Source organism: Rousettus aegyptiacus, unplaced genomic scaffold (genome assembly GCF_014176215.1).
Source record: "Rousettus aegyptiacus isolate mRouAeg1 unplaced genomic scaffold, mRouAeg1.p scaffold_m13_p_1, whole genome shotgun sequence".
NCBI lineage: Eukaryota > Metazoa > Chordata > Mammalia > Chiroptera > Pteropodidae > Rousettus > Rousettus aegyptiacus.
In genome coordinates, this window is record NW_023416284.1 from 79,634,219 (window position 1) to 79,662,094 (window position 27,876).

General features: G+C 34.7%; 1 protein-coding gene across 1 annotated transcript; it reads left to right on the forward strand.

Annotated features, from left to right (window-relative positions):
* Positions 1-8,096: 8,096 nt before the first annotated feature.
* On the forward strand, positions 8,097-27,750 carry EEF1E1 (eukaryotic translation elongation factor 1 epsilon 1). Its single transcript, XM_016138248.2, has 4 exons — positions 8,097-8,229; positions 11,108-11,308; positions 16,784-16,879; positions 23,554-27,750. The coding sequence occupies exons 1-4, from the start codon at positions 8,140-8,142 to the stop codon at positions 23,692-23,694; spliced, it is 528 nt and encodes a 175-aa protein (XP_015993734.1). The 5' UTR covers positions 8,097-8,139; the 3' UTR covers positions 23,695-27,750.
* Positions 27,751-27,876: the final 126 nt, after the last annotated feature.

Sequence of the window (27,876 nt, forward strand, 5' to 3'; positions counted from 1 at the left end):
CTCTAACAGAATGTTACAAAATAGTGGAGATGGGGAACATTCTTACCTTCTCCCTAACTTTAACAGGAAAGCTTCTAATGTTTTCCCATTAAATTAACTGTAAACCGCTACCTTTGAGACTTTGGAACACACACACATATATTACTTGCTATTTTATTAAGTGTTCTTAATATGAATGAGTATTAAATAATGCTGAGTGACTTTTCTGAGCTTATAAAGATGATTATATAATTTTTCTCCTTAATTGTATTAACATGATGGGTTATACTAATAGATTTTTTAATGTTGAATAACCCTAGCGTTCTTGGAATATATTTCATTTATTCATGATGTGTTATTTTTTTAATGTGCTATTGGATTCTATTTGCTAATATTTTATTTATAATTTTTACATTTATATTTATAACTGAGATGGTTCTGTGGTTTTCTTGTTTGGAGAAATCTTTGACAGGTTTGGGGAATCAATGTTTTACTCTCTTTGAAAACAAATTTCCAAGTTTTTCTTCCTCTTCTCTACTCTAGAGTAGTTTTACCAGCATTTAGATGATTTGATCTTTAAGTCTGATAGACTCCCCTTATGAACACATCTGGAGTTGGTACTTTTTGTTTTGTAGGAAAGCTCTTTTAATATTTCCTCTATTTCTTCCATAATAATTATTAGTCTATTCAAGAATTTCTGTCCTATTGGTGTCAATTTTATGGTCATTCTTAAAAATGAAATAGCCATGTCACTGGTGAGGCTGATCAGAGTTTGGTGTCACCCCAACAGTAGGAGAAAGGGACGGGGATATCAACAATGCAGATGTGTAGTTAGCATTTTTCCTTGGTTCTTCCTCAAATGGTAGCAGCAAAGAATCACAGGTTATTGAGATGTGATAGTTTTATTAAAAATATATTTTAGAAGGACAAAGAATGCTCCAAGGAGGCACATGGAGAAAGACAAAGTATGCCCCAAGGAGGCACATGATTCCAGATCTGTAACCAACACAAAGGGGCCAAATTGGCCACAAAAGCGCAAAAAAGCCACAAAAGGCCACCAAAATGAGAGAGAACCCAGAGGGCAAAAAAAAAAGGACCCAGAAGTGGGAATGTCTAACTTTTATTTGGGCTGTAATGGGTGGTTCCAAAGGTATTCCTAGGTGATTGGCAAGTGAGGTCATTTAGATTGACAACCGGCTGCGATATAACTTTGCCTAGTGCTCATGTGCATACCCTAAATTCTACTACCATTAGGGTGTTCTTTGAGTGGTGTCTAGGCTGTGCCCCTCTTCCTTTGTTCCCCCTGTTTCTCATGTCTGACAAACTACCTAACAGCCAGTTGTTTATCAGCAAAATGAGTTTATTTTATAATAGCAAAGGAGTTGCAACTCAGGACTTGCAAACCACAGGCAATTCCGGAGAACAAAGGAGAGGGGCTTGCTTTTACAGAGAAAAGGAAAGAATTGGGAGGGGTAGTTTTGAATGAAAGTCCATTAGAGTAGATAGTGAGTTAAGGTTTGTTGTGGCTTCTCATTGACTGTGTTCTTGGCTGGGCAAGGAGAAAAATCTCCTTCCTCATGCTGGGATAGTAAAGCAAGCTTCTTCCTTCTGGGGATCTGTGAACAGAGAGAAGTAGTGTGTGTGAGCTCCCCCTTCAGGTCTTCCCAACTCCATTTTAAATAAGGTTTTCTTCATTTTCACATTACTAAATTGCATTTTTCTAGAAAATAATTCAGAAAAATTTTTCTGGGAAACGTCATCTAAGTTTATACATTTATTTGCAGAGACTCGTACAAAATTAATCTCTTATGGTTTTTTAAAAAAATTCTGTTATGATAGGTGTTTTCCTTCTTGTCCTTTCTAATTTTGTGTAGTTATGCTTGCTCCCTTTTTTATTTTTTCACTACATACAGTAACCTATGGTTTCTTAATTTTGCTAATTTTTCAACTTCTGTAATTTGACTTTATGTATAGTTTTACTCTTTTGTTATTGTGTTTTTTTTACTTTTTTAAAATCTTTAGTACTGTTTTCTTTTGGCTTATTTTTAAATTCTTTATCTATATTTCAATTTTAAGTTATTTTTTATTTTTGTTAATATAAATATTTCATAGTATAAATTTCCCTCTGATAACTGTCTTTCAGAGATTCAAGTTCTTCTGCAATTTCACCATGTGTTTCCTCTTTGACCAGAGTTATTCATTAGAAAGTTTTTACATTTCTATAAAAGCCTTTTCAAATTTTTATTTTATTACTAGTTTCTGATTTCATCACATTGCGGTCAAAGAATCATGGTTTGGGGGGGGGTTGGAATTTATTTCTTTTTAAAATGTATTTTCTTTGTAAGCTAACATATAATCAATTTTCATGAATGGTCATGTACACTCAAAATGAAGGTGTGTTAGGCTGACAATCACTCACACACACACACACACACACACGCACACATATATCAGGTCCTAATCCCTAGAACCTGGAAATATTATTTTCTAAGGAAAAAGGTTCTTCTCAAATATGATTAAGTTAAGGATTTATAGATGAAGAGGTTATCCAATTGGGCCCTAAATGCAATCTCAAGTGTCTTTATAAGAGAATGGCTGAAGGAGATTTGACACACAAAGAAGACTGTGCAAAAATGGAACAGAAAGAAATTTGAAGATGCTGGCCTTGAGTATTGTAAAGATGCAGCCCTGCTGACTCCTTGATTTCAGCCCAACAAAACTGATATGAAACTTCTAGTCTCCAGAACATGAGAGAATAAATTTCTGTTGTTTTAAGCCATCAAGATTGTGGAAATTTGTCACAACGAACTTAGGATACTAATATAGAAGGTATTTTCTCTATTTATTAGATTTCAGAGATTTATATATATGTTCAATACTATTGATTATCCTATCTAGATTTTCTCTATTCCTCCTAATTTTTTATCCATTTGCTCTGTTTTACATTGAGAGAGCTATATTAAAGGTTTCTATTATTCCTGGATTTTCCATTTCTCCTTGCATTCCCTGTTGTAAATGTGTTAGTAAAAATTTTGTCATGTTATTGAGTACATAATATTAATTACTATTTTATCTTCACTCCATATTGTACTCTTTAGCATTATAACGTGACCTCTGTATTATTTTGGGTGTGCTCTTATAAATAACATAATGTAAATTTTGCTTTGTTAGTCAATTCAAAAATCATTTTTGCTAAGTGAGTTAAATATATATTTATATATATGCTTGGCCTCAGTTCTTTTAATAGAGGGAGGAGGCAAGAGAACTAAAATGTTAAATCAAGCTATTACTGGTTCTGGGGAGTCCTAGAACTCCTGGACCTTTGAGAAGGGAAAATAGGCCACCAAGAGTGGCCAGCCTTGAAGACAAAGTATGCTCATTCTCAGAAAGTAGAGCAAGTTGCTCAAGTGGTCAGCCCCAAAGACTTCTGCCAAGTGAAAGTCTACCCTCAGATAGGAGAGCAGGCAGGCTCAAGGTAGAACTGCCCCATCCGTGGTGGTTTTAGGGATTTTACCTATTAATCTAACCAAGAGGTGTAATATTCATTATTTTCAGTAGTCACTTCATAGAAAGAAGGTTTTGTTTTGTTTTAATTTCCAGAATTAAAGAGATGCCCCTTTTCTTGCCATGTTTGGGCTTTTTGGAACTGTCATAGTATTGGATGCAACACCTTAATCACAGTGCTAATTTATTATAATGATAATATAATGAAGCAAAGGTGAATTCTAGGTCACACCAGTTGTCCTGTGCATGTCTATGTTGAGGACTTTCCCTATCCCTTTTATTTTCCACTTTAGTAGGAAGTTTTAAACTACAAAACTGCTGTTTTTCATTTTGGTGTCTCTGGGGTGGGATCCTGATGTAATTCCTATCTCAAAGCTATAATCAGAGATTCTAGTATGCTAACCAGCCATACTACAGAGGAAATCTACAGAACAAAGGAAAGTTTCTGCTGAGATTGCTAACAAACTACCCACACCATGAAGGGAAAACAGAGTCCTTAAGTGGCACCCTACACAAAATAAAGCCATTCATTACCTATGGTAAAACCATGGGGAACCTACGGATCAAAGGCTGGGAATTGCTGGCAGGCCTCTCTGCACATTCTTACCTTTTCTTGCTACATACTTTTATCCTTTCACAGTGCATGTCCATATCATCAAAGGAAAATGGGTAAACAAAATCTTTAAACTGTAGTTCATAGAAACTACGAATAGTACATGAACTGAATTCCCTGAACACTCAGGGTCCCTTTCAGTGTCCTTTTCTCAGTCCCTCTCAGTGTTGTTTCTCTGTTCCTATCATGGTCACTATCTCTGCCTCTCTCTGTGTCCCTTTGAGTCTCAGTCTCTCTCACTCTCTGCCTCTGAGAGGAGACCATGCTCTGTCTATGGAGAATTACCCCTTCTCTTATAAACTTTCATTTGACTCTAACTCTGATATGTGTTTGAATTTTTTCTTGCGCTCAGCCAAGATCTCTCTCTCTCTCTCTCTCTCTCTCTCTCTCTCTCTCTCTCTCTCTCTCTCGGTGCAGGGCTTGAGCTTCTCTACCCATTCAGGGAGGTTTGCCCTGTCCTGCATAACTTTTCATATTGATTCATGCTATATAAATTATTTACACTCATACAAACAAACGTACAGTCATTCACTTATGTGGTCTATTTTATTTACTTGCATTCTTTCTTTTGAAGTTTAGGAAAGTTTTATTTTTGTCCTAAGGTTACCTTTAGAATAATGTTTTTATATAATAACCTTAATCTCCTCTTCTTTTGGATATGCCTATCAGTTACCTATTATAAACAATATTGGCATTTGCTAGTAATCTTTTTCCTTCCCTCCTGCTCCTTCGGCATCTAATTTGAAATAATAACTTTTTTCTTGTAATTAACACAAATAGGGCTATCAGTAAGCTGTTTTTATTTTCATATGCTCTTCGTTTTATCTCCACATTTTTTATAGTAGTAAAAATGCTTATAGTTTTTTGATAATTATATTGTTTCTACAATGCAGAGCAGATAAGCATTGCATAATGTATACCACCTTGATTACAATCATTTAGTCATGGTACTAGAGATAAATACATAATCAAGACCTCTCAAGTATAGAAGTCAAAACTCAATGTCCCAGGTTACCTTACAGCCAAGACACAAGCAAGTGACTAAAAATTTTGACAATACGCATTTTGATTCAGAAGTGAGTAATGTTATGAAGCACGCTGTGCCTGGAGCTGTCATTTGTGCTGGAATAGCTCCTTGGCCGGGGCGTGCAGTTGCCAAAGATAATGGTGGGAAAGGAGCTGTTTCCCAAAAGTGGTATTGGTGCTGGTAGCAGTAGTAGCTGCAGTAAAATATAATTTCCCGTGTTTGTACTTTGTAGGTATGACATTAATGGTAAGAGTTTCCTAATCGAGCCAATTTTCCAGCTTGGTTTTGGGACTCTAGCTTTGAGATTATTTCTCCAGGCTTCCTAACATTATTGTGAACTTCCTAGAATCCTGTAACATATTCTTACTCTGCTTAATTTAATCAGAGTAGATCTGTCATTTGTATCCAAAAGCCCTAGTAATACCTGGAGGCTGCACATCTCCCATTGTTGTTGTGAATGAAGACTGAATGATATAACTTATGCCAAAGTATTTAACACACAATAGTGCTTAGCAAGTTTTAGTTTCCTTCTGGGTTCTCTGAGAAAGCAAATAATAGGTACAAAGGCAGCCACACTAGATCATGTTCAAGTTTCTGAAACGAATCTGCATTCATTAAAGATACATTTATTTTCCTTTGTCTGGGCACTGAATATCAAAATCCCCAATGTTTCTTGGAATCTTTTATAGAGAGCAAAGGTAATAAGCTTTACATGCAGGACTGACTATATAAGTCATGTGGGCCAGTCCAAAATGAAAATGCAGGACCCCTTTCCAAAAACTGTTAAGAATTTTAAGATGATGACTGCAGAGCATTAAATTAAGCATAGAGCCTTTCTAAGTATTTCTACATGAAGCACTAATAATTCTCTTTCTCATCTGATGGGATTAAAAGTAGAGACTATGACAGGGACACCTAGACCGTTATCTCTATGGCCATCCTTAAATTCTATTCAAAACAAGCAAACTACTATACTTATACACCACAGTTGGCCACAACAAAGGCCCTTCTAAACAACAATACAAAATTGCATTAGTAGTGCAGTTATAATACAAAATTACAAAATTACATCAGTCGTCAAAAATACATGTCCACTTTAAGGTAAAAGTATACAAAAATACATGTTTGCTTTAAGGCAAAAGTGAAATACATGTTACTTTAAATATTGAAAGACAGAATGTCAGTGCCAAAAGAAACCAAAGAGTATATCTAATCCAAGCCCATTGTGTTATAGTTGGGGAAATTGTCCCAATAGGGTTAACTGCTTGCCTAAGGTGACACAACTAGTTACTGTTGAGCAGAGACTAGAACCTCTGGCTCCTGAAATATAGTTTAAATTTGCCTCTATTTATGTGACACAACCTCCTTTCCTTTTCATTTCAGACGTGCTGCAGTGGTCAATTTGCTTCCTCAGTCATGAACATCCACAACAAAAGTAAAAATACCATAGAAGAAAAGGAAAGCCAGAGTTAAAAATCTTCAAGACTTGAAGGGAAGAAAGAAGCTTAAAACTACAGTAAAACAAACTTTTTTCTCGTTTTTTACGAAAATTTTTATAAGCATTTATTTGAACCAAACTGACAATGTATGACAAGGAACAAGATCATGAATGCTCCAGAGAATAAGATTTGCAACTTTAAAAACTTTCTTTGTAATTACAAAATCTATCTGCAATAATTCAAATCAAAAAGTGATATTTCGTCCATTTATCCAATCTTACTTCCCAAAAGTTATCACTTTTATCATTTGAGTGAATATCTATTCATATATTTTATATTGGAGCAGAAATCTCAGTTTATGGCATTTAGGTCAAGCCTTATTTTAAACATACCACCTACTTGAATTAGATAACTGTGAAGTTTTTTAAATGTCTTATTACAAGCCATAACTGTATCTGAAGAATAAAATTAGATATCTGAATTCTATCAGAGGATTGCCCTTTTAGAAATAGTGAAATAGTTATTCAATTCTCTATGTATGGAAAATAAACATAATTAATGCACAATCCGCTTACACTGAAATTTTCTATTTTGTTTACGGTGATTTGATCAAGTTCTCCTTTCCTTACATTTACTTCTGCTGCCAGTGTTAATTCATTAAGTATTCTGGAGTAGGAAAAGTGTCATAGTAGCCTCATTCCCCACTAAACTTCTATATTTTTGATTTAGTGATGAACTACTTGTAGTATTTCTTTCCTGTTTCTCTCAGACCAATACATATTTCGTTTATTTATTCTTCAATGTGGATTTTTCAGAAATCTTTTGAAAATAGTCTAAGCTTCAATATATACTAACCATTTTCTACTTTGAAGATATAAAATACAGTAACTTTTATCCTTTCCTAATTGCTAATGAAGATCCTTTAAACTATTAATGGCTGATTTCCTTGGGCTATGGGAATTATTTGATACTAACAAAACATACCCAGTGCTCTATATAAATAATCTTTAAATTTTATTCTACTGCTACTATTGAGCTGTAGATTTACAGAAGAAAAATTAGTCTTTTCATTTCACCATTACAACAGTTAAAATGCTATGAATAACGCTATATGTTGGAAACTCAGATTTTTAACTCTTTACTATTCAATTCGATCTTTCAAATTCACAGATTCCGGAATCAAACTAAGGTAAATTTCGGTTCCAATTATGTATAAAAAGGCTCAGCATGTCAAATTAGTTAACCAGTTAACTCTGGCAGCCAAACCAACAGCTTGCGCTTTAGAAGTTGGCAGATTCAGTCTACTGCAGCAACCAGAACCTGGTTCTCTACGTGTGTCCTCAAGAACTCTTTAAGATCTTGGAGCGCCGAGGTCTGCCGTCGCCTCTCCATCTGCCTCACACCACCCACTTCCTTTCCCTTGGCCCCGCCTTCTGCACGCAGGCGCGCATTCCACGCCCCGCCCCCTGCCTTCTTTCAGCCAACAGCCGCAGACGTTTGTGGGGACTTCCCTCTCCGCCAATGCAGGAGGTCCTTGCTGTCTGGGTTCCGCCCCTGCCGGGAGCTCACGCCGGAAGATGGCGGCTGCGGCCACGGAGTTGACGTTGCTGGAGAAGTCCCTGGGACTGAGTAAAGGAAACAAATACAGCGCTCAGGGCGAGCGCCAGGTAAGAAGTGGAGGAGGCGCGGTGAGGAAGAGGTGGACTGGAGCGGAGCCTGCTGAGCCCAGTTAGGACGAGCTGGCGGGCAAAGGCAGACGGAGTGAGGCTGCTGTCCCTCACCTCCCCACGTGTCTGCGCCGCCGGGCGGGCAGGCGCCTCTGGGGCTCTTCCTGCAGCCCTAGCTCGCGGAAAGGGGAAGGGGAACCTGCTCCGATAGGGCACGGCCTGAACTTTTCTTTCTGGTAAATTGTCATCTCCTTTTCTGGGAAAGCGAGGAGTGTCTTCAAAGGGCCTATAGATAGACCAACCTGAAGGCCCTGCGTTTGCGTTCAGTGACAGCATTTACTATAACAGTACCATTCATTCAGTATTACGCAACTACTCCAGAGGGCTAGCAGGGTGCCAAGTAGTACTGCGCTGGACCTGGGGAATTAATTCAACGGTGATAGTTACGGGTGACAAGCTCCTCTCCTCAGGAAGCTTGCTTTTTTAGCTGGTTGAATAAACATTGTAGCTAATTTCATTATAATACTAAAAAGTGGTACATTGAAATGTAGAATTACAGCTTACACTAGAGGTCTTGGTCCAGTCTCAAACATTCACGGCAGGCTTTTCTAAGGCCTTCTGATGTCAGTTCATTATACAACAGCAGAGAATGAGGAAGGAAACTTAAACTATGAGATTGACTGGTGAGGTATAAGGACCCAGGTTTCTCAGGGCACTGAAGGGCATTCGATCGTTGTTTGCGGTAGAAGAAATATATTAGAGGAGGGTCATGATTGTAGGAAGACAATTTTGGTTGTACAGTCAGTCATGTGTTGCTTAATGATGGGGCTGCCTTCTGAGAAATGCGTGATTCGGCAATTTGGTCCTCGTGAGAACATTATGCAGTGGCATTTACACGAACCTAGATGGCACAGCCTACTTCATACCTAGGCTACGTGGTTTGGCCTATTGTTCCTTGGCTACAAACCTGTACAGCATGTTACCATACTGAATACTGTAGGCAGTTGTAACAATGGTATTTGTCTTTCTAAACATAGAAACGGTACAGTAAAAATATGGTACAAAACAAAAAATGGTAGACCTGTATAGGGCACTTACAGAAATGAAGCTTGCAGGACTGGAAGTTGCTCTGGGTGAGTCAGTGAGTGACTGGTGGTGAGTGACTGAAGGCCTAGGTTATTACTGTTTACTGCCGTAGACTATAAATACTGTACACTTAGGCTACATTAAATTTATTTAAAAATTTTTTCTTCAATAATAAATTGTCTTGGGCTTACTGTGACATTTTTACTTTATAAACGTCTAAATTTTTTAAAACTTTTTGACTTTTATAAGACTTAGCTTAAAACACAAACACCTTGTACAGCTATACAAAAATATTTTTTCTTTATTCCTTATTCTGTAAGATTTTTTTCTATTTTTAAAAGTGGTATTTTTTTTTTTTGTATTTTTACTTTTTAAACTTTTTTTGTTAAAAACTAAGACACAAACACACACATTAGCCTAGGCCTACACGGGATGACGGGGTGAGGATTATCAATATGTCTTCCCCCTGCACATCTGTCCCACTGGAAGGTCTTTAGGAGCAATAACATGTATTGAGCTGTCATCTCCTGTGATAATGATGCTTGTGCAATATTTTATGAAAGACCTTGCCTGAGGCTCTTCTTAAGGTGACACTCTTTTCTGAAATTTGTCTGTGGTTGTTTGCTTAGTTTGTTTCTGTTTTTCGTAATAAATTTGCTTGTAAGCAGATAATGCACCATAACATTCCTCTCTATTAATGACAGCTATGATGTCACTGGGTGATAAGAATTATAGTTACATTATAGTTACTTCCTTTCACTTTAAGGTGAACTTTTGATTCTAGCCATAGAATGTTAATCGTCCCATGCAGTTCAGAGTCCTACTGACCTAGATGTGAATATGAAAGTGCTCTGAAAAGTGTAAATCACTAGAAAGTCTAAGATACCATTTCATGCCTGAAAAGAGCAGCAGTCGTACCAAGAATGTATTTTTTTTTTGATTTGCATAGATAATTTAGATTGTATACTTTTATTTATAATGGTTAGTCTCCCCATTGGATACTTTCCATTTTCTTTTAAATTTTTCATAGTGCTTCACTTAGTTGTGCATCAAGAACATTTGAATTAATCAGTAGTTTCTTATGATCTAACCCTTTGTATTGCTGTTACAATAGGAAAAACATAAAAAGTAGGATTATTTTTCAGATGATTACTCAAAGCCCAGATGTCATTATCAGTCTCCCCAGTTACATTTTGAAAATTTTTTTTAAATATAAAATACTAGCTGACATTTATAGTGACCTCACTCTAAATGGTTGCAAAATTGATGAATCCGTGGCAACCAAGTCACCATCACAATCCACAGCTAGTTAATGAGACAGCTAATTATATTAAATCACATATCACTAAAACTGGTCTAGGTCCCATTTGGTGGTTCTAACTATATCAACATGAACTCAGTGTACTATAATTTTCTCATTTTTGTTATTATAGAAGTCAGGTTTATTTAAGCATGTTTGCCTTGCTAAAATAAGTATGGGTAAATTTGATTGAAATTAATGCAGTATTAGGATTTTCATTTCCTTTTTTTGTAGATGCACAGTTACCAATTATATAGAAACATACTGATTTTTGCAATGTTACCAGTTTCATCATCAAGCATTTGTTAGCAAATGTAAATTATATAACTGCTATTTTCCTTTACATAATTTAGTATGTGACCTAGTATCTTAGAGTAAAATCTTAGCGATTTGAAAAAACCATTGAGGGATTTAGCAATTTCTTAGAACTTAATGGTTATGATAGTATTTGTTTTTAAAATTTACCTGAAGAACTTTTCTTTTCATTTTAAGATTCCAGTTCTTCAAACAAACAATGGTCCAAGTCTAACAGGATTGACTACTATAGCAGCTCATCTAGTCAAGCAAGCTAACAAAGAATATCTGCTTGGGAGCACTGCAGAAGAAAAGGCAATAGTTCAACAATGGTTAGAATACAGAGTAACTCGTGTAGATGGACACTCCAATAAAGATGATATCCGCATTCTATTGAAGGTATCGTGACTTCTCTTCATAGGTTAAATGCATGGACTGTTAATAGCAGAAATCTGTCTTCCGAGATTCAATAGCTGAAGCTATTAGCCTTCTCGTTTCCTTCTGCCTCAGGGTAGTTTGTACTTGTTATTACCTTTGCCTGGAAGAGATTGTGCCGGCCCTCTCCCTTGAGATTTCAGCTCAGATACCCCTTCCCCAGAAATGTCTTGGACTACCTCTCTCTCAAACAGATGTGGTTCCTTGTTCTATATGCTTTTCCTTCATAATACAATACCCTGTGCTTTTCCTTTTTACCACTCATTGTAGTCATAACTTTAGCTTTGTATGATTTTTTTTATGTGGCAGCTTAATATTTATTTTCCCACTCAGCAATCCTGATTCTCTAAGCAATAAATTATTTTCTCAAAGGCAAAGGGGGAATCAGAATCTTCAGGGATTGCAGTTTGGAAAAAAAACTGTCAGATTGATCTGAGAAAGCCCACATTTCCCTCCCTTGAGATGTATGTAATGCTTTAGAATATATATTTTCTTTCCAAAGAAGTCAAATTAGAATAAAAGAATCTATTGCTATCAAATATACTTGATACAGCTTCAGAGTCACTTTCCAAATGAAATTATTTTCATTACTAATTTATTAAAAATAATGCAATTTTAAAAAAATTTTTTAAAAGCTTAAAATTTGAAAGAACCTTAGAGATCAGTCAACCACATATCATTGCTGGTACCTCATCTGTTTCCTAATTTTATTCTCATTATCGTATAAATCGATAATGTAAGTGTGCAAGAAAATCTTATAGTACTGAAAGTTTTTCATTTACCTCTCTGGGGAACATGATTTAAACTATATTCTTGATATATACCAGCAAGAGAACTGGTAGAAAATAAATTTCAGACCTTAGTCCTTTATGGTCTGTCATGCTAACTGTTCATTCTTAATATCAATATTGACTCTTCCCTCTGCTTCCTGCCATGTTCAGCAGCATTTCCAGAGGGAAGCAAACATGTCTTTCCTCTAAGTGGATGTGAGATTTCAAACAAATAGAAAATGAACATAACTATCTCTCTTACAGTTTTCCAAAAGAAAGGATACTAATAAAGTACTTAATTCTGAAAGATAGGAATAGGATTTCATTAAATTGGGTTTATAAGTTTAAAAGTTGTATTCATAGATTTGGTATTGGGCACATAAAATTTCACCAAAACATTGTATCTGGGATATGTAAATATTATTATCTGAAATTTCAATTAGGACAGCCTGACTGGAACTATTATTATTTTTGAATGTACGAGGAACTGGGTGATAGGGGTTGTGGTCCTTGCTCTGTCACAGTTTGCTCATCTGTACCTAAAACAATATGTCAGATATTGGAGCTAGTGATAGCAGTGACCCATTAGATGCAGAATCTACCTTTACAGAACTCGTACCAGTGGGAGAAGCAAATATACGAATAATGAACTGCAATGTGATTTTTGGCCATATCAGCACTGATGAGAAGGGGATCTTTTCTATGCAACTTTGCTTTTGCTATTTTATGATAGCGTATTTTAATTTTAAAGGCAACATATTTATTATAGAAATTTAGGAACTATAAGCAAGTAAATTTCAAACACTTCTAATCCCATCATCAAGAGAGAACACTTATGTTCAGTTATAAAATATTTATTGAACCCCTTTTGTGTTCTTTCCATGCTTTTTCTTTTCATATATACATGTATGTTTTCTTTTTAATATGTGCAGTTATTGGACACTAACTTATTTTGTTCACTGACAGTATGTTGTGAACAAATCCATAAATATTCACTTTTCATGTTCATAAATATTCACTTTTACTATCTTTTTGATAATCTGTTGGTGTTCCATCATATGATTGTACTAGAATTTAAATAGTTTATCTCCATGTAAATACTAGATTGTTGCTAAATATTTTAACCCATTCGCATTTATTTCCTTAGGCTAAATTCCTGCAGGAGAAATTCCTGGGACAAAACTAGGTATATTTTTAAAGCTATGTTGCTCATTTGCCTTCCAGAAAAGTGTATTATTATAGTTTGGCAGTATATGAGAATGGCTTCTTCACAAAACCCTTGCTAACATGGATATTATTACCCTTTTCTTCCTTCACCACCCTAATTTCATTACCAAATCAAATGAACCAAAATCAGTTTGTTTACTTTGTGGTCTTCTTCTTAAAAGTATTAACACTGTGATATTTTTTCCATAATGTTTATGACCATTTTCATTATTTTAAAAAATTTGCTTATACATATTCTTTGCCCGTTTAAACTACGGTGTTTATCTTTTTATTGTTTATTTTTAAAGCTCTTGCTATTAAGATGTTATGAAAGGGTTTAGTTCTTCCTCTCTGAAGTTCCATTTCAGTGCTTACACCATGAATGGCATATAAGTAAGGTAATATGTACTTTTAAAAAGCAGGCATTGCAAAATGCTAACCTTGTTAAAGGTGGAAAATTTTCAAGTGGGCCAACTTTTGCTTCTGTAATCTGCTTGCTTATTTGATGTTAACCAGGGTGTGGTAATCTGCACAAAGATATGCTAAGGGCCAACTTCTGCTTCTGTAATCTGCTTGCTTTATGTTAACCAGGGTGGTTCAAGGCTTTATAAACTGCCTCTTTTGGGAGCTTGGGACTGATCTCCTCTAACCCTGTGTGGTAGAGAGTCAGTCGCCGGCCAGCTAATAAAGGCTCACAATTCATCTCAATTGGCTCCATGGGTCTTAGATTTGATGGCACCATAACAACATTTGTTGAACCTAGATGGAAGAGATATAGTTGTTTTTTTAAAGTTTGGCAATGACATCAAAAAGACTTGTAAAAAAAAAGAAAAAGGAAATGAACATCAGAAATTAGTACCACTAATCAGAAGGTATTACTACCTAATCATAGTTTTTTGTCTTCAGTTATGAGACTGTAACCTTGAGTCTGTATAACTAAAACATAGATATAAATTCTATTTTAAGAATATAAACATTGTACAAAACAGGGTTAAATTGTTGTTTCAGACACTATTTTAAAATGCTTCTTAAAATTAAAATATATTTTATTATACTTTTTCAAAGTTGTTTCATTTGAAGACATTTAAAGAGAAACGATCTGCATTTAACATAGTATTATAAAATTTAAGCAGTAGCTCCTCATATATTTTACCCTTTCTATCCTAATTTGATTTTGATTCTTCTGAATTTGTCTATTCCTTTATACTCTCATCTATACACCCCTAGCAGTCTATATTCATATGCCATTTTGAAAATTACTATCTTTAAATGAAGATGTGGGCAAATTAAAAGAGATTGAATTCAATTCAACAAACATTTACTAATCACTAAATCACTGTGTGCCAGACACTTGGGATGTGATTTGAGAAAACAAATGCTCTCACTCTAGTTTAAAGAATTTTTCCAGAATAAATGCTATTGATGACTGGACAGTGTTTTATAACTTGTCTTTAGAGGAACCTTTGAGAAATCTGATAATACTTCATATAACCTATTGCTAAACCTTTCTTTAAAGTTATAAATCTTTTGTCTTATTTAATTTAAATGTAATTTAGTGTAAATTCCTGTGCTGTTAAATTATATGTTAATTTTGAGAGAGACTGAAAGTATTCATGTAATTTTTTTTATCTAGGTTTTTTTTCTCTTCTCAGGAAACTAATTGATTTATTCATTCTGGTCTGTCAGAAAATACTTCAAATTTAGATTAGGACCTTTTAATATTATTATGTCATTTTTAACTTGTACTTTAAATATTTCTTCAAAAGTGCCTATTGGCCATTTAAGGAGGTCAGTGCTTATTAGTATTGTTTTGGTAATGATTTTAAATGAATTAGTTTTGTATATTCTTAACATAACCTTTTAAAATTGATAGTAACTGACTGGAGAACAAATGACAGTAAGCTTACTATAGCTTTAAACAGTGTTTAGAACTGGAGTCTTTGTAAGGTGTGGGGAAAACTAGATACCCAATTGCAAAAGAATGAAGCTAGACTCTTATCTTATCCAATATATAAAAATTAATTCAAAATGAATAAAAATTCGAAACATAAGACCTAAAACTATAAAACTCTTAGAAGAAAACATAGGGGAAAATATTGCGTCATTTGTTTTGACAATGATTTCTTAGATATGATTCCAAAAGCAAAAGCACAGGCATCAAAATTGGACTGCATCAAAAATTAACACTTCTGTTCATTAACAGTGAAGAGGCAACCCATAGAATGGGAGAAAATATTTGCAAGTCATATATGATAAAGGGTTAATCTCCAGAATATATAAAGAACTACAGCTCAACAACAACAAAAAACCCTAAGAACTCAATTTAAAAAATGAACAAAGGACTTGAGTAGACATCTTCCTAGAGAAGATACACAAAACTCACAAGCATATGAAAAGATGCTCAACATTACTAATGTAAATCAAAACTATCAAAGAAACAAAATAAATGTCAACAAGGGTGTATAGAAATGAGAAACCTTGTACACTTTTGGTGGGAATGTAAAATAAGATAGCTGCTATGAAAAACAGTATGGTGATTTAAATAGAATTACCAAAAGGTCCACTAATTCCACTTACAGATACATACCCAGAGAATTCAGACAGTTTCTCAAACAGATACTGTACACCCATGTTCATAGCAATATTATTCACAATAGCTCAGAGATGGAAACAACCCAAGTGTCAATGGACAGATGAATGAATAAACAAAATGCTGTATATACATACATGGAATAGCCTTAAAAAGGAAGACAGTTCTGAAGCATGCTACAACATGGGTGAACCTTAAGGATACTATGCTAAGTGAAATAAGCTAGTTTCAAAAAGACAGGTACTCTATGATCCTGCTTATATATAGTATATAAAGTGGTTAACAGCAGGATGGTAGTTGCCAGGGGCTGAAGTTAGGGGGAAATGGGGAGTTGTTTAATAGGAATAGAGTTTTAGTTTTACAAGATGAAAAATTTCTGAAGATTGTTTGCACAAGACTGTGAATACCCTTAACACTTACTGGTTAAGATAGTAAATTTTATGTTACATATATTCTGTTGCAATTAAAAATGTTTATACATATATAAAAAATGCAACAAACCAATAAATTATAATTCTCTTAAGAGATAGAAATTGTTGAGATTTTTATATTTTAATGGAAAAAAGTAAATCTAACATGGTTTGATTTACAAAATATTCCCCCAACAATAAAAATTAGAAGTCCAAAATGATCACTTGAAATTTCATTTTTAATGTTTTCTTATTTCTTTAAAATAAAATAAGACTAATAATGTTAAAAGAGGTGATTGGTATGGTTTGTGATTTTGAATGAACCTAAATTTATTAATGTCAAAGGTTAAATTTATTAAATATCAATCCTCTGTTTTCTAATAGACTTCTAAATGTTTTAAGTCAAATGATAATGGTAATTAACTACTATTTTTAAACTAATATTTCATTTATTTTTTTCTAGGATCTTAATTCATATCTTGAAGATAAAGTCTACCTTACAGGATATAACTTTACCTTAGCAGATATCCTATTATACTATGGACTTCATCGCTTTATAGTGAGTATTTAAATAGTATTAGCGTATTTTCTGATGTTCAGATAATTTTTTTTGTCTTGAATTTAAATCCAATTTCAGTTTTCAATTTATCAAATAAAAATGAAAGGAATAATTTTTATACAAGGTACCTTATGTAAAATATTCCTTTCATGTATCTGTCAAACATAGTGATTTCTTGTTCCTCAACTTGCTTGATTCCTATTCTTGTTTCTTCTTTATGCATCTACTTCTCTGGTCACCCTTTAGACCTGATCGTCATTATCACCTGGACCCTCTGGTCACCATTTGGCTCCATCTTTACATCTTAATTCTAGTACCCCATTTCTGTGTGACATCTTAACCTTAGCTCTTAAGCTCTTACTTCCTAATGCCATTATTACTGAAGTAACTGGATTCCTTCCCTTTTTCCTAACTTATTACTTTCTTCCCATTAAACCTAGGTCCCCTTTGGTATAACTTCAACTACATCCTCTTATTATATAGCATCTTCAACTTCTTTCTTCAACATTCAGCACACTTTCCCTATAAATCTCCAACTTTTAGTCCAAATAAATGCCTTCAGTCCTATATCCAAGCTTAATGCTGTTGGAGAAATTAAAAAACTACAGGTTGTTAGCACTATAAATTTATACTATCCAATTTCAGCTGGGCTTTCATACTGGTTAGCTCTTTCATCCCTTCCAGGCATAATTCTAGACTGTTAGCATTTTCTTCAAGTACTACCCTTTTACCTTCCCATTTACCTTCAGTCCTTATCACAGAACCTTTTTCCCTTATTCCACCAGAAAATGGAGGCTGTAGTTTAAATACCCTCATCTTTCATCTCTGCCTACTGGCACATCTTTATCCATCTTGTCTCCTGCTCTGACTTCAGAAAGAATCATTTTGTTTTTTTCCAAGGCTAATCCATTCATCTGGCCTCTTTTCCCTTCCTTTCCCACCCATATCCTGCCCCCTTTTTGGATCTTGTCCCACATATTATATCCTTTCTCATATCTTCGATTTTTCCCTCTCTGGTCAATCTCTTTAAATTATTTCCCATCTTAAGTTCATTTATGAACAAATTGTAAGCACTCACTATGTTCTATTGACACTATTCTGTACATTATAAATGTTAACTCATTTAATCCTTTTAACAGCCCTGTGAGAAGGGTACCGTTATCCCTATTTTATAGATAAAATAACAGGCATTTTGAGGTCAGATGTCTTCTTTGGGATCACCCAAGTCTGTGACAAAACCAGGTCTGGAAACCAGGCAGTTCGGGTTGGAGTTTGTACTTTCTTATGTGTCTTTATGCCTGAAATCTCCCAAAACCCATCTTCTCCCTGCAGAAAAAAAAGAACTCACAGTTTTCTATATTCTTCTCCTCATGCATCCAGTCAGTCAGGACATTTCCATGTGTGTATGCCTCTTTCATGTATCTCTTTTTATGATCCTGGATGACATTGCCTAATTCCAGAATTCGTTTTCTTTTGTCTGGGCAATTGAAATGGCTTCCTGCCATCAGTCTCATCTCTTTACAGTTGATTGCCACTGAGGTAGTTTTTCTCATGAATGTGCCTTTTTTTCCTCCTCAAAATAATTAAGTAGTTCCTTGCTCTCTTAAGTTGGAAGGTCCTTCTTCATGTGACCCCGCCTCCTTTCCTAGCCGTGTCGTCATCATTCTCCCCGCAAGCCTCTCAGCCATAACGTACTCCTGGAGTCTCTTCAAACTTTGCTCTTTCTGCTCAGAGTCCTTGCACTGCTCTTCTCTTTTGCTCCTTGGCCTGGCCCTTACCTTGCTCCCTAATTCATTTCTATTTCATCAAATATCCCTCCATTCCAGCACTAATTTTCTGATGAAACCCTCTCCAGCTCCTAAAGCATATTCAAGTGTTCTTTACTCCATTTCTTTTTATACCTCACAGACCACCTGAGTTCTGGCTTGTTTTATTTTGCTTGGAAAATTTCTCTGTCTTTTAAATTATAAAGTATTTGAGTAAGAGATTGTAACAATTCATATTTGTAACCCTATTGTCTGACATAATTCCTGGCACATGAATATAGTCTGCCTCCCCCCCCCCCCAGAGACATCAAACAGTATAATTCACATATTTCTTATGATTTTCAAAGCTTTATATGTATTTTCTCATTGTGCCTTTTAACTTTGGAGGAGATAAGACTAGTGATATTCAACTTGAGGTTCATAACTTGGTTTGAGGGAGGCTGTGCTGCTAAGAGCATGGCTACCTTATAGAAGGGAAAAATGATTTATATCTCAAAACAACAACACACTTGTTGACAATTTAAAAGCATTTAAATGTGGCATTACTTAATTGGGAAGCTTAATATTAGTGAAATGTGATATCTAATCCTATGTGATGCCTGTCAGCAGGCTAATGAAGGCCTGCCTATTAGGACCATCACAAGTCTGGCTTCATTTAACATCAAGTTGTCATTAAGGTGTTTGGTTTTCAAGCAGGTTAAGAGTTTCATTCAATGCTACATGTTAAAACTAGGGTTACACTGACATGATCTGTACCGATTTATAGTCCTTATTTTGGAATGTATATCCTTTTTATATGTAGTGACTAGGATATTATGATTTAGGATATTATGCTTATCTTTTTCAAAATATCAGTAAGTGGAATAATATATAACTACCCTGTTAACCGGCCTTTTGAGTATTCATAAATGAGTTCATAACCAAAACATCTCTCCCACCCCGGTCAAAGTACAGGCAAAGTACATTGCATTGGAGGAATAAACACCTTCTTAAGGACCAGGCCTCACAGAGTAAAACCTGTACTGTGACAGAATTGCACTGTGGTGTTAAATGGCATCCCTATTGAATTAAGTGCAAATATACCCAGATGAGGGGGGAAAAAAAGATTACTAGGTATTAAATTCAGGCAGAGTAGATGTGAAGTTCAGATCAGCTACCTGCTTATATTTGCCAGTTTCTTATGCTTTGTTTGCTTTGTGGTATATTTTTGCCTCCGTTCCTTCATTTATTTGTTCATGTTATTAAATACTTAGTAGGTAATCAGTGCAGTGTATAAAACAGCAGTCAGGGAATCTTCATGTCATCAAATAATCCCATTGTATTTTGTTTCAGCCTGAGCCCAATTTTAGTTGTCACCAAGTTACTATGATTATAAGTTTTGGTCTATCTTAATTCCCTTTGAGGACTATTATGCTGTTCTTCCTTTGTTAAACTGCCAGTTAGTGTGGCTGTTTATTATCACACCAGTTACTCATTGCTTTCTTAAAGTGATTTCACTAGTAGATAGCAGTCCCTGTGAACAGACTGTTGCTCAAGATTATTAAAATCCTTTCTAAAGTTATGTGCTGCCTGAGTATAAGATCGTTATCAACTGAAATCGTTTTTGTTTTTTTTTTTTAAGTTCAGAGCACCAATGGAGGTATGCCATTCTTTTAGAAAGAAAGAAAAAATAAAAGAAATAGCAGAGCAGTCCAGAACCACTAGCCATAAAGCATGTTCCAGAGGCAAGCATGGTGCCAGTTGGAAAGGTGGCAAACCATCATTTCACCCTAATCTGGAATGGGTCCCTTCAAGTGTTTCTCACATGTCTTCATGGAAAATTAGTGACTAATAATATTATCTGTTTGGCTTTAAAGTTCAAACTAGTTACAGAGTGCCAATAGAAATAAAAAGGAATGATTAAGTAGAAAGAGCCAAGCATCACTGTTAGACACACTGGCATGTAGATCAATAAGAAGCAGGAAGTGGTAACTATAATAATTGCATCATTTCCTGTTGTAAAAAAAAATAAAAAGGAAAAGAAAAACGTCAGTAGAAAGGGATGATGAAAAACCAATGTGGGAAATTGTTGATGGGGCTCTTATCCAGAAAGTTCTAAAACAACTAAGTTTGGTGGGGGAAAAATCTGTTGTTTGTTTACAGTAAGTTCAGAAATAGAACATCAGTGTCTACCAAAAATGTAGCAGAGGTAACAAATCAAAGTCAGTCATAATTTTCTCAGACTCAAGGGGAAACTCCAGAGTTTAAACTAAAAGGTTAAGTGGTAACTTGATCATTTGGGAAAAGCTCTGTATTTATAGCAAAGTTTTCTGAGAAAATGAACAAATTTACATTCTCTAAAATAAAGATCATCTAGTTAATAAAAATTATTAAAATAAATTGGGAAGTGTTAATGAAGATTTAGGTCTTGGAATAAAAGTTATTTTGTACTGTGGGCCTGTTATCCTTAAACTAAAAACTAAATGTGAAAATTTTAAGTTAGAAAATATTTATTTTGCTGTGTGTTGTATTTTGTTATGTTGAATAATAGCCTTGATAATGGCATATTGCTGTCTCTCTGCGATAGCAAATGCTGTTGTGAAATGTACATAGTAAACATACATGACCCTTTTTTCCCTTTTTCAAAACCTTAGCAACTTGAACATATATCAAACAAGCATTAGTACTTTATTGTTTGGAAATGCTTTCTTCTCAGGGCATTTTAATTCATTCTGAAAAATAACATCTCACAAAATGGCTGAGTAGAGACTTTTTTAAAAGAAAGAGTTCTAGAGAGACTAAATTGCAAGAAAGTGGTCAGTTTGAATGATCATGTATTTCAGCTGCTAACATAAAATCAAGTTGTAGTAAAACTTGTTTTTCTGTTTCCTTTAACTATCAGTGAAAAGATTTACTGAAATTGATTCTGAATTTTATCTATTTATTTAAGAGAAGTCACCCTCGTTTCCTGTCGGATTTGTAGCTATGTTTACCAGTGGTTGAGCTTTTAAAAAATATTTTTTTTCCCCCGAAATCAGTGGTGAAGTTCACATGTGTAAAGATTTAGAAAAAGAACCAAAAAGAGCTCTTTTACAAAATGTGTTTTGCCTTTTGATATATAGACTGATATTTAATTTATGCCACAATGTTTTTTTGAGTGCCTCCTATGTACAGCACACCAGACAGGAGTAATGTAAGTCTTCGCATGTGAAATCATGAATTCTCTTTTAATGAAAAGTACCTTTTGCATAAAAAAATTTTTTTTGACCAATTTTTTTTGACACATTTGTTAATTTTTTATCTCCATGCCATGGACTAACTATATTATAGGTGAAACAATTAGAGTAACATATATCTAATAACTAGACACAACTTTACATTACATCCTTTTAAACAAGATGAATATATTTTTATAATATGCTATAGCAGCTTATATGTGGGACTTAAGCCTGAAACTTAATTTTTTGTAACAGAAGCAGTGAGCCTCTCACTACTAATAATTTAATTAAACTAGGCCAACAGGGATAAACATTTGAGACCACCAAAGATACTGTTAAAAGATCAGATATTGATACAATAGTTTCCTAATGTCATAAAAGAAAAAAGGAAGTTAGGATAACATTAACTTTTCTTTATAAATTGCCTCCTAGTAGAATGGAAGTATGAATTCACTTAAACATTTATTGAGAAAGTAGTGTCTACCTTTTCATTTTATCGTTAATATTATTTTGTATTCTGTAATGTTGCATACTAAAGTGATTGGTCCTTAAGTTTTGTTCACAGTAACTTAGCAGAATATTTGGCTGAAGGCACAAATATGTTTATGCTAAATTCTGAGCACGCACAGGACATCCATCTCACTAATAGAAGTGCCTTCCAAAAAGCAGATTGCTAATGTGTTTGAACTACAGGAAGGTGACTGAGGTGTCTTTATGTAAAAATTTCTGTCAGTTTTATGGAGACTTTCAATATCTGGTAAATAAATGTTGAATGAACAACAGGAGAAAGAACTATGTTATTCTTACATGGGTTATGGCTTTTAGTTATTGCACTGCTGGCTTTTTTCTTTATCTGATAACTCTTCATGATTCCAATCTAAGATTTGTCTTAGAGAAAAGTCTTTAAGTCACCTACTTTGGATTTTCAACCCAGTAAAATGATTGGTACAACTATTTTTATTGCATCTTTTCTCTAACCAAATCTTTGAGCATACCTGTAGCCTGATAGTAAATTCTATGAACTGCTTTATCCACTGAAGATAAAGTCTAGCCTTACTGCAAACAGAATTTAAGTCTATTATTTATCTGAGTCATTTACTGAAAATAGCCTTTCCTTCTTGTATTAAGCAATAATCACTTAAAATTAAATGAATCATTGTCTTCTTGAGTGAAGTTTTTCTCTAGAGTTTAATAGAAAGGAAGCAGTAGTCTGTCAATCTCTCTCTCTCTCTCTCTCTCTCTCTCTCTCTCTCTCTCTCTCTCTCTACACACACATACACACACACACATTCATATATGAGTTTATATAGTATTCCTCTGTTAAGTATGTTAGATGCCAATAAACCTTTCTTAAGTTTGCTAAAAAAACATTGAAGAAAGAACCATATCTTAGTCTTTTGGAAGCTATTGTCTTCTCCTATTTTCCTTTCTAATAAAGTAAAGAACTCTTTGGGCCTCCAGATTCTGGGTTAATATAAAATTGGCATTTGTTGAAAACTTGAGATTTCCATAGAAAGCACATCTGGTTTTGAACTGAACATAAAAGCATTAAATAAATGGATAGCTCTTCCAAGTGAAAATTTTTACTTCTATCTGAATATATTGGCTTTGAAAACTGTTTTTCCCCCATTTCTTTCCCCTACTCAGATGATATTAATAGTTGTGCTTATGTAATGTCTGTGTTCTGTGTGTGTTTTTAATCTCTACTTAGGTTGACCTGACAGTTCAAGAAAAGGAGAAATATCTTAATGTATCACGCTGGTTTTGTCACATTCAGCATTATCCAGGCATCAGGCAACATCTGTCTAGTGTTGTCTTCATCAAGAACAGACTATATACTAACTCCCACTAGAAGCTATCCATGCTGTACAGAAGAATGATTTAAAATATTTTAAATGGAAAGTGTATTCTGGACCAGAGGACTAATGTAAATTGATATGCAGTCATTCTTTATTTGCTGAAATTGATAGAATTTTTAAAGTATAAGCTTGTGTCTGAGTGTTTTGTTTGTTCTTTAGGTGAAATTTTGCAATTTTTAATGTAAAAATTCAACTGCTGTGAAAACTTGAGTTAAGATGAAGTTATAAAGTACATTGTTTTTATAAGTGAAAATTATTTTAATAAAAGTTACAAATCATTGGCTTAATAAAAAAAAGTAGGCCCTTTAGTGGTTGACCTATTTACCTATTTATTCATCTCTCATATTTTAAAATTCATTTTCCCTTTGTGGATATTTACACTAGTTTGCTTTTTAAAGATCTATAATAAATTGTGCAAAGGTTACGGAAAGGGAAGACAGATGGATTTGTTTTCAAATATTTATGCGAAGCAGTAAATGTGGTTGGAAAAAAAACTTTTTTGCTTGTTTCTTTCTTTCCTGTAGTCAGTAGTCATTGAGGTGAAATTAACTACTTAAATGCCCTAGAGGGAACTAGAATAAGATATATTCCCTAGAGTTGATAGTTCTTTTGTTTTTATTGGGTTTATTGAAATATACAGTGGCTAAAATAAGATGGGAAATTCTTGCTGTTCCACTGATTTTGGACTTAGTGACTATAGCTTTTCTAAATTAAAAGCCAACTCATAGAAAGGCTACTATTGAAGCATTATAAAAAGAACAAAACAACATTTTATTAACAATTCTGTACAATATAACTCTTGCTGGCTGAATAAACAATTATTAAGAGCTAAAGAATTTATATTTCCAAATAATAAGAAAAATAGTGTTCAAGCACTTTACTGGTTACTGCTATTTAATATTTCAGTACTGATGCTGAATCGAAGTAATTGTGATTCAAAGGTCAAATGGAGAGAGACTTGGAAAATAGGTTGAGTGCTGTTTTTATCACTTACTAGTGTGTGACCTTAAGCAATTCAATTAACCATATTTTCTTAATCTGTAAAAATAAAGTGTAAATTAGTGATAACTAAGTTATGAGGGTTAAAGGAAAGAATGTATGTGCAAAAGCCAAACATAGCCCACAGCTATCGGTTTTTTCTTTTTGTTTGTAAGAGTTCCCCATTTTTGTCCTTCATGTTACTGAGTCAACAGATTTACTAGGCCAAGTGTGTAAGTATATTGTAATACATCAAGACAATTTTTACAGGATTGGATTTCACAATGTATTGCCCTTGGGAGGATTTTTAATTTTATAAAATGGCCTTTAAATTAGAAACTGTAAACTTGTATTTGCATGTTCAGAGCCTAAAGGGTTCAAGTTACTCTTAGGAGTTAGTATGTGTACCTGAGAGTCAGGCCTAGTCTGTGGTTTTCCATGTCCCTGCTGGGTCTGCTGTAAGCATTCCACATTGTTTCACTGCTGCAAATTACTCCTTGCCCTCACACTTCTCTCTTCTCCCCCTGGACTGCAGGAGGAGGCAAGCAGGACAGACAGGGTAGACGAGATGGGCCACCCAGCTTTGCGGAATGGGTAGGGGGACACCTCTTTACTTCTTTGCCAATGTCCCCTCTTCTCACTTCTACCTTGTGAGTGAGTTTTAACTCTAAATCCTTACATCTGCTGGTGACTTCTTTATTGAGGTGCACAACATTGCTTCAACAGATATTACCTGGTGCTGCTATGTGCCAGGACTTCCCACCACCAACCTAGATCTTACAGGATAAGGGGATGGCAAAAATATAAAGACCTGGCTCTTTCAGGTAAAGATTAGATAATGTTCTCAGTATCTAAATCAAAACAATTCATTTCCTTGTAGAAATGATGATGTGCATCATGGGCCATCTCTGTCAGGTACTTCTCTGCCTGAAATGCCTGTTCCTTTTCGTTTGATAACCTCTTCAATATTCAACTTTGTAATGTTCTCATGAAAATCAGGTCTACCCCGGCCAAACCATCTCCCCCTATTCATGTTTCCGTCACTGATGGCATTTTACTGTTTTTGATATGTTTCTTCTACCAAACTGTTAATTCCCTGAGAGCAGAGGTTATATTTTCCTTTGCATATCTAGCCTTCAGAACAATGACTGGTAGACAATGGACTGAGCAAGTGCTCAATACAAGTTTGTTAAAAGAATGTAGTATTCCTTTAAGTCCATTTTGAGCTGGCCAAGAAAAGTGTAAGTGTGAATTACAATCAGGTACAACTATAGAGAGCACAAAACCCAAATAACATTAAAGTAGGTTGTTTCTCTCATGTAAAAAAAAAAAAGACAATCTGTAGTTGGTATTAGGTATCCAGCTCCCATTTTTCTGCTTCTCCATACTAAACAAGTAGTTTTCATTCTCAAGTTCAATCTACAATGGCTGTCAGAACTCCAGACCTCAAGTTCATGATCAAGACCCAGAGAGAGAGGAAGAGCAAAGACTGAGTCAATCCACTTGAAGAACCTTTCCTGGAAGTCCTATTCAGTGATATCTGTTTACATCTTGGCATACTAGCTGGGATGGAGGCCAGAAACATAGTCCTTTACCCTGCACATTGCCATCAGGATAAATGTCAATGAAGAACAAGGAAAAAAAGGAATACTAGGTAGGCAGCTAGCTGGCTCAGTCATGATAAGTAGTGTTTAAATGGGAAAATACCTTTTGGATGCCAAATAACCAACTCGTAAAATAATGTGTATTAGTAAATCATTGACATTCTGTGGATCATCAATTTGCAGGTAATTAGAGTACAATAAAAAGTACTTTTCAATTACCACAATTTTCATGATTTAGAAGATTTTTCAGGATTCAATAGTATTCAGAATTACCAGGATGATTTGTTAATTACTTTTCACAACAATAATAATAGCTAACATTTATTGATCATTTAATATGTATCACCATTCTAAGTGCTTTAAGTGAATTCACTCCTTTAATTGTTATTTCTTTTCCGTAGATAATGAAACTGAAGCACAGAAAGGTTAAGGAACTTGCCTAAGGTCACACAACCTGTATGAAGGATTCAGACAAGTGTCTGGCTCAAACTTAACCTGCAAATCTCTTTACTGGTGTGCCAGTAAATTTCTGCTTAATCTATGAAATTAGTTTTTAACCAACCTTAGAAAAAAGCTGCCCTAGACATTGGATAAAACAAATGTATTCATAACTTCAAGAATAAATGAGATGGTTACACAACTCTGAATATACCAAAACCCATTCACTTCTACTGTTAAATGGGTAAATTTTGTGATATGTGCATTATAGTACAAAAACAGTCTTAAAAAAGTGGAGTCAGGTGCATCAGGCCCACCATATATTAATAATGAGACTGGATAAGTCACTACTCATGAAATTCCTCTTATAAAATCGAAGTAAAGATTACTGATCTCGTTTTTTAAATTGTAAATGGAATGTGTATGTATGACCTAGCATAGTACCTAACACACAGAGAACAGTAAAAATTATTTTTTAAAGTCAAATTCTTAAACTAATTCTTAAGTCTTTTTTCCATCTGCCATCTGTGAAGCACCTGCTTAATGTGAGCCCATCTGACATAAGGCATTTTGGTGGAGCATCCCGTGATTTTTGGTAAAACATAAATTCATCGAATTACCAATTTAAAAGTCCCTGGTCTTCACATCTTTCAAGCTGTTGAAAAAAGCGGACCATACTATTTTTCCTTTTTTATAACAGATCAGTGAGACTACTCAAAAAGAAGGTGGGGCCGTCCTTGTCCATGTCATTCCTTCTGAAAAGTGAATGCCCTTTTCCAACCATTTTCTTTCTGTAATTTCCAAAAGCCTGCAGCTCTGATCATTCAGTCATCCCTCAAATATTTACTTAGCACCTACTATGTAGCATATGTTGTGCGAGGCCCTGGGGACAATACAATTACATTCTTGCCCTCATAGAGTTTATAATCCAATGGTCTGTGAACAAATTTCTAAAATGGCATGTAAAGCATTCATTGGGAGACTGCCAGACACTCAGCACTCCTTGAAAATAAAACTAATCAAACACCACTTACCGAGCGTCTACAATGTTCTGAGTTCTATACCAGACCCTTAACAGCAATCACATCATCTCATGTTAATTTAGGAGTTAGGGAGTACACAGAGATTAACCCACATCTCACTTAGACCATGGCA

Coding starts and splice junctions, on each gene's coding strand:
- EEF1E1 (XM_016138248.2), top strand. CDS start 8,140: ATGGCGGCTGCGGCCACGGAGTTGACGTTGCTGGAGAAGTCCCTGGGA. Junction 8,230..11,107: donor GCGCTCAGGGCGAGCGCCAG/GTAAGAAGTGGA, acceptor TTTCATTTTAAG/ATTCCAGTTCTTCAAACAAA. Junction 11,309..16,783: donor ATATCCGCATTCTATTGAAG/GTATCGTGACTT, acceptor ATTTTTTTCTAG/GATCTTAATTCATATCTTGA.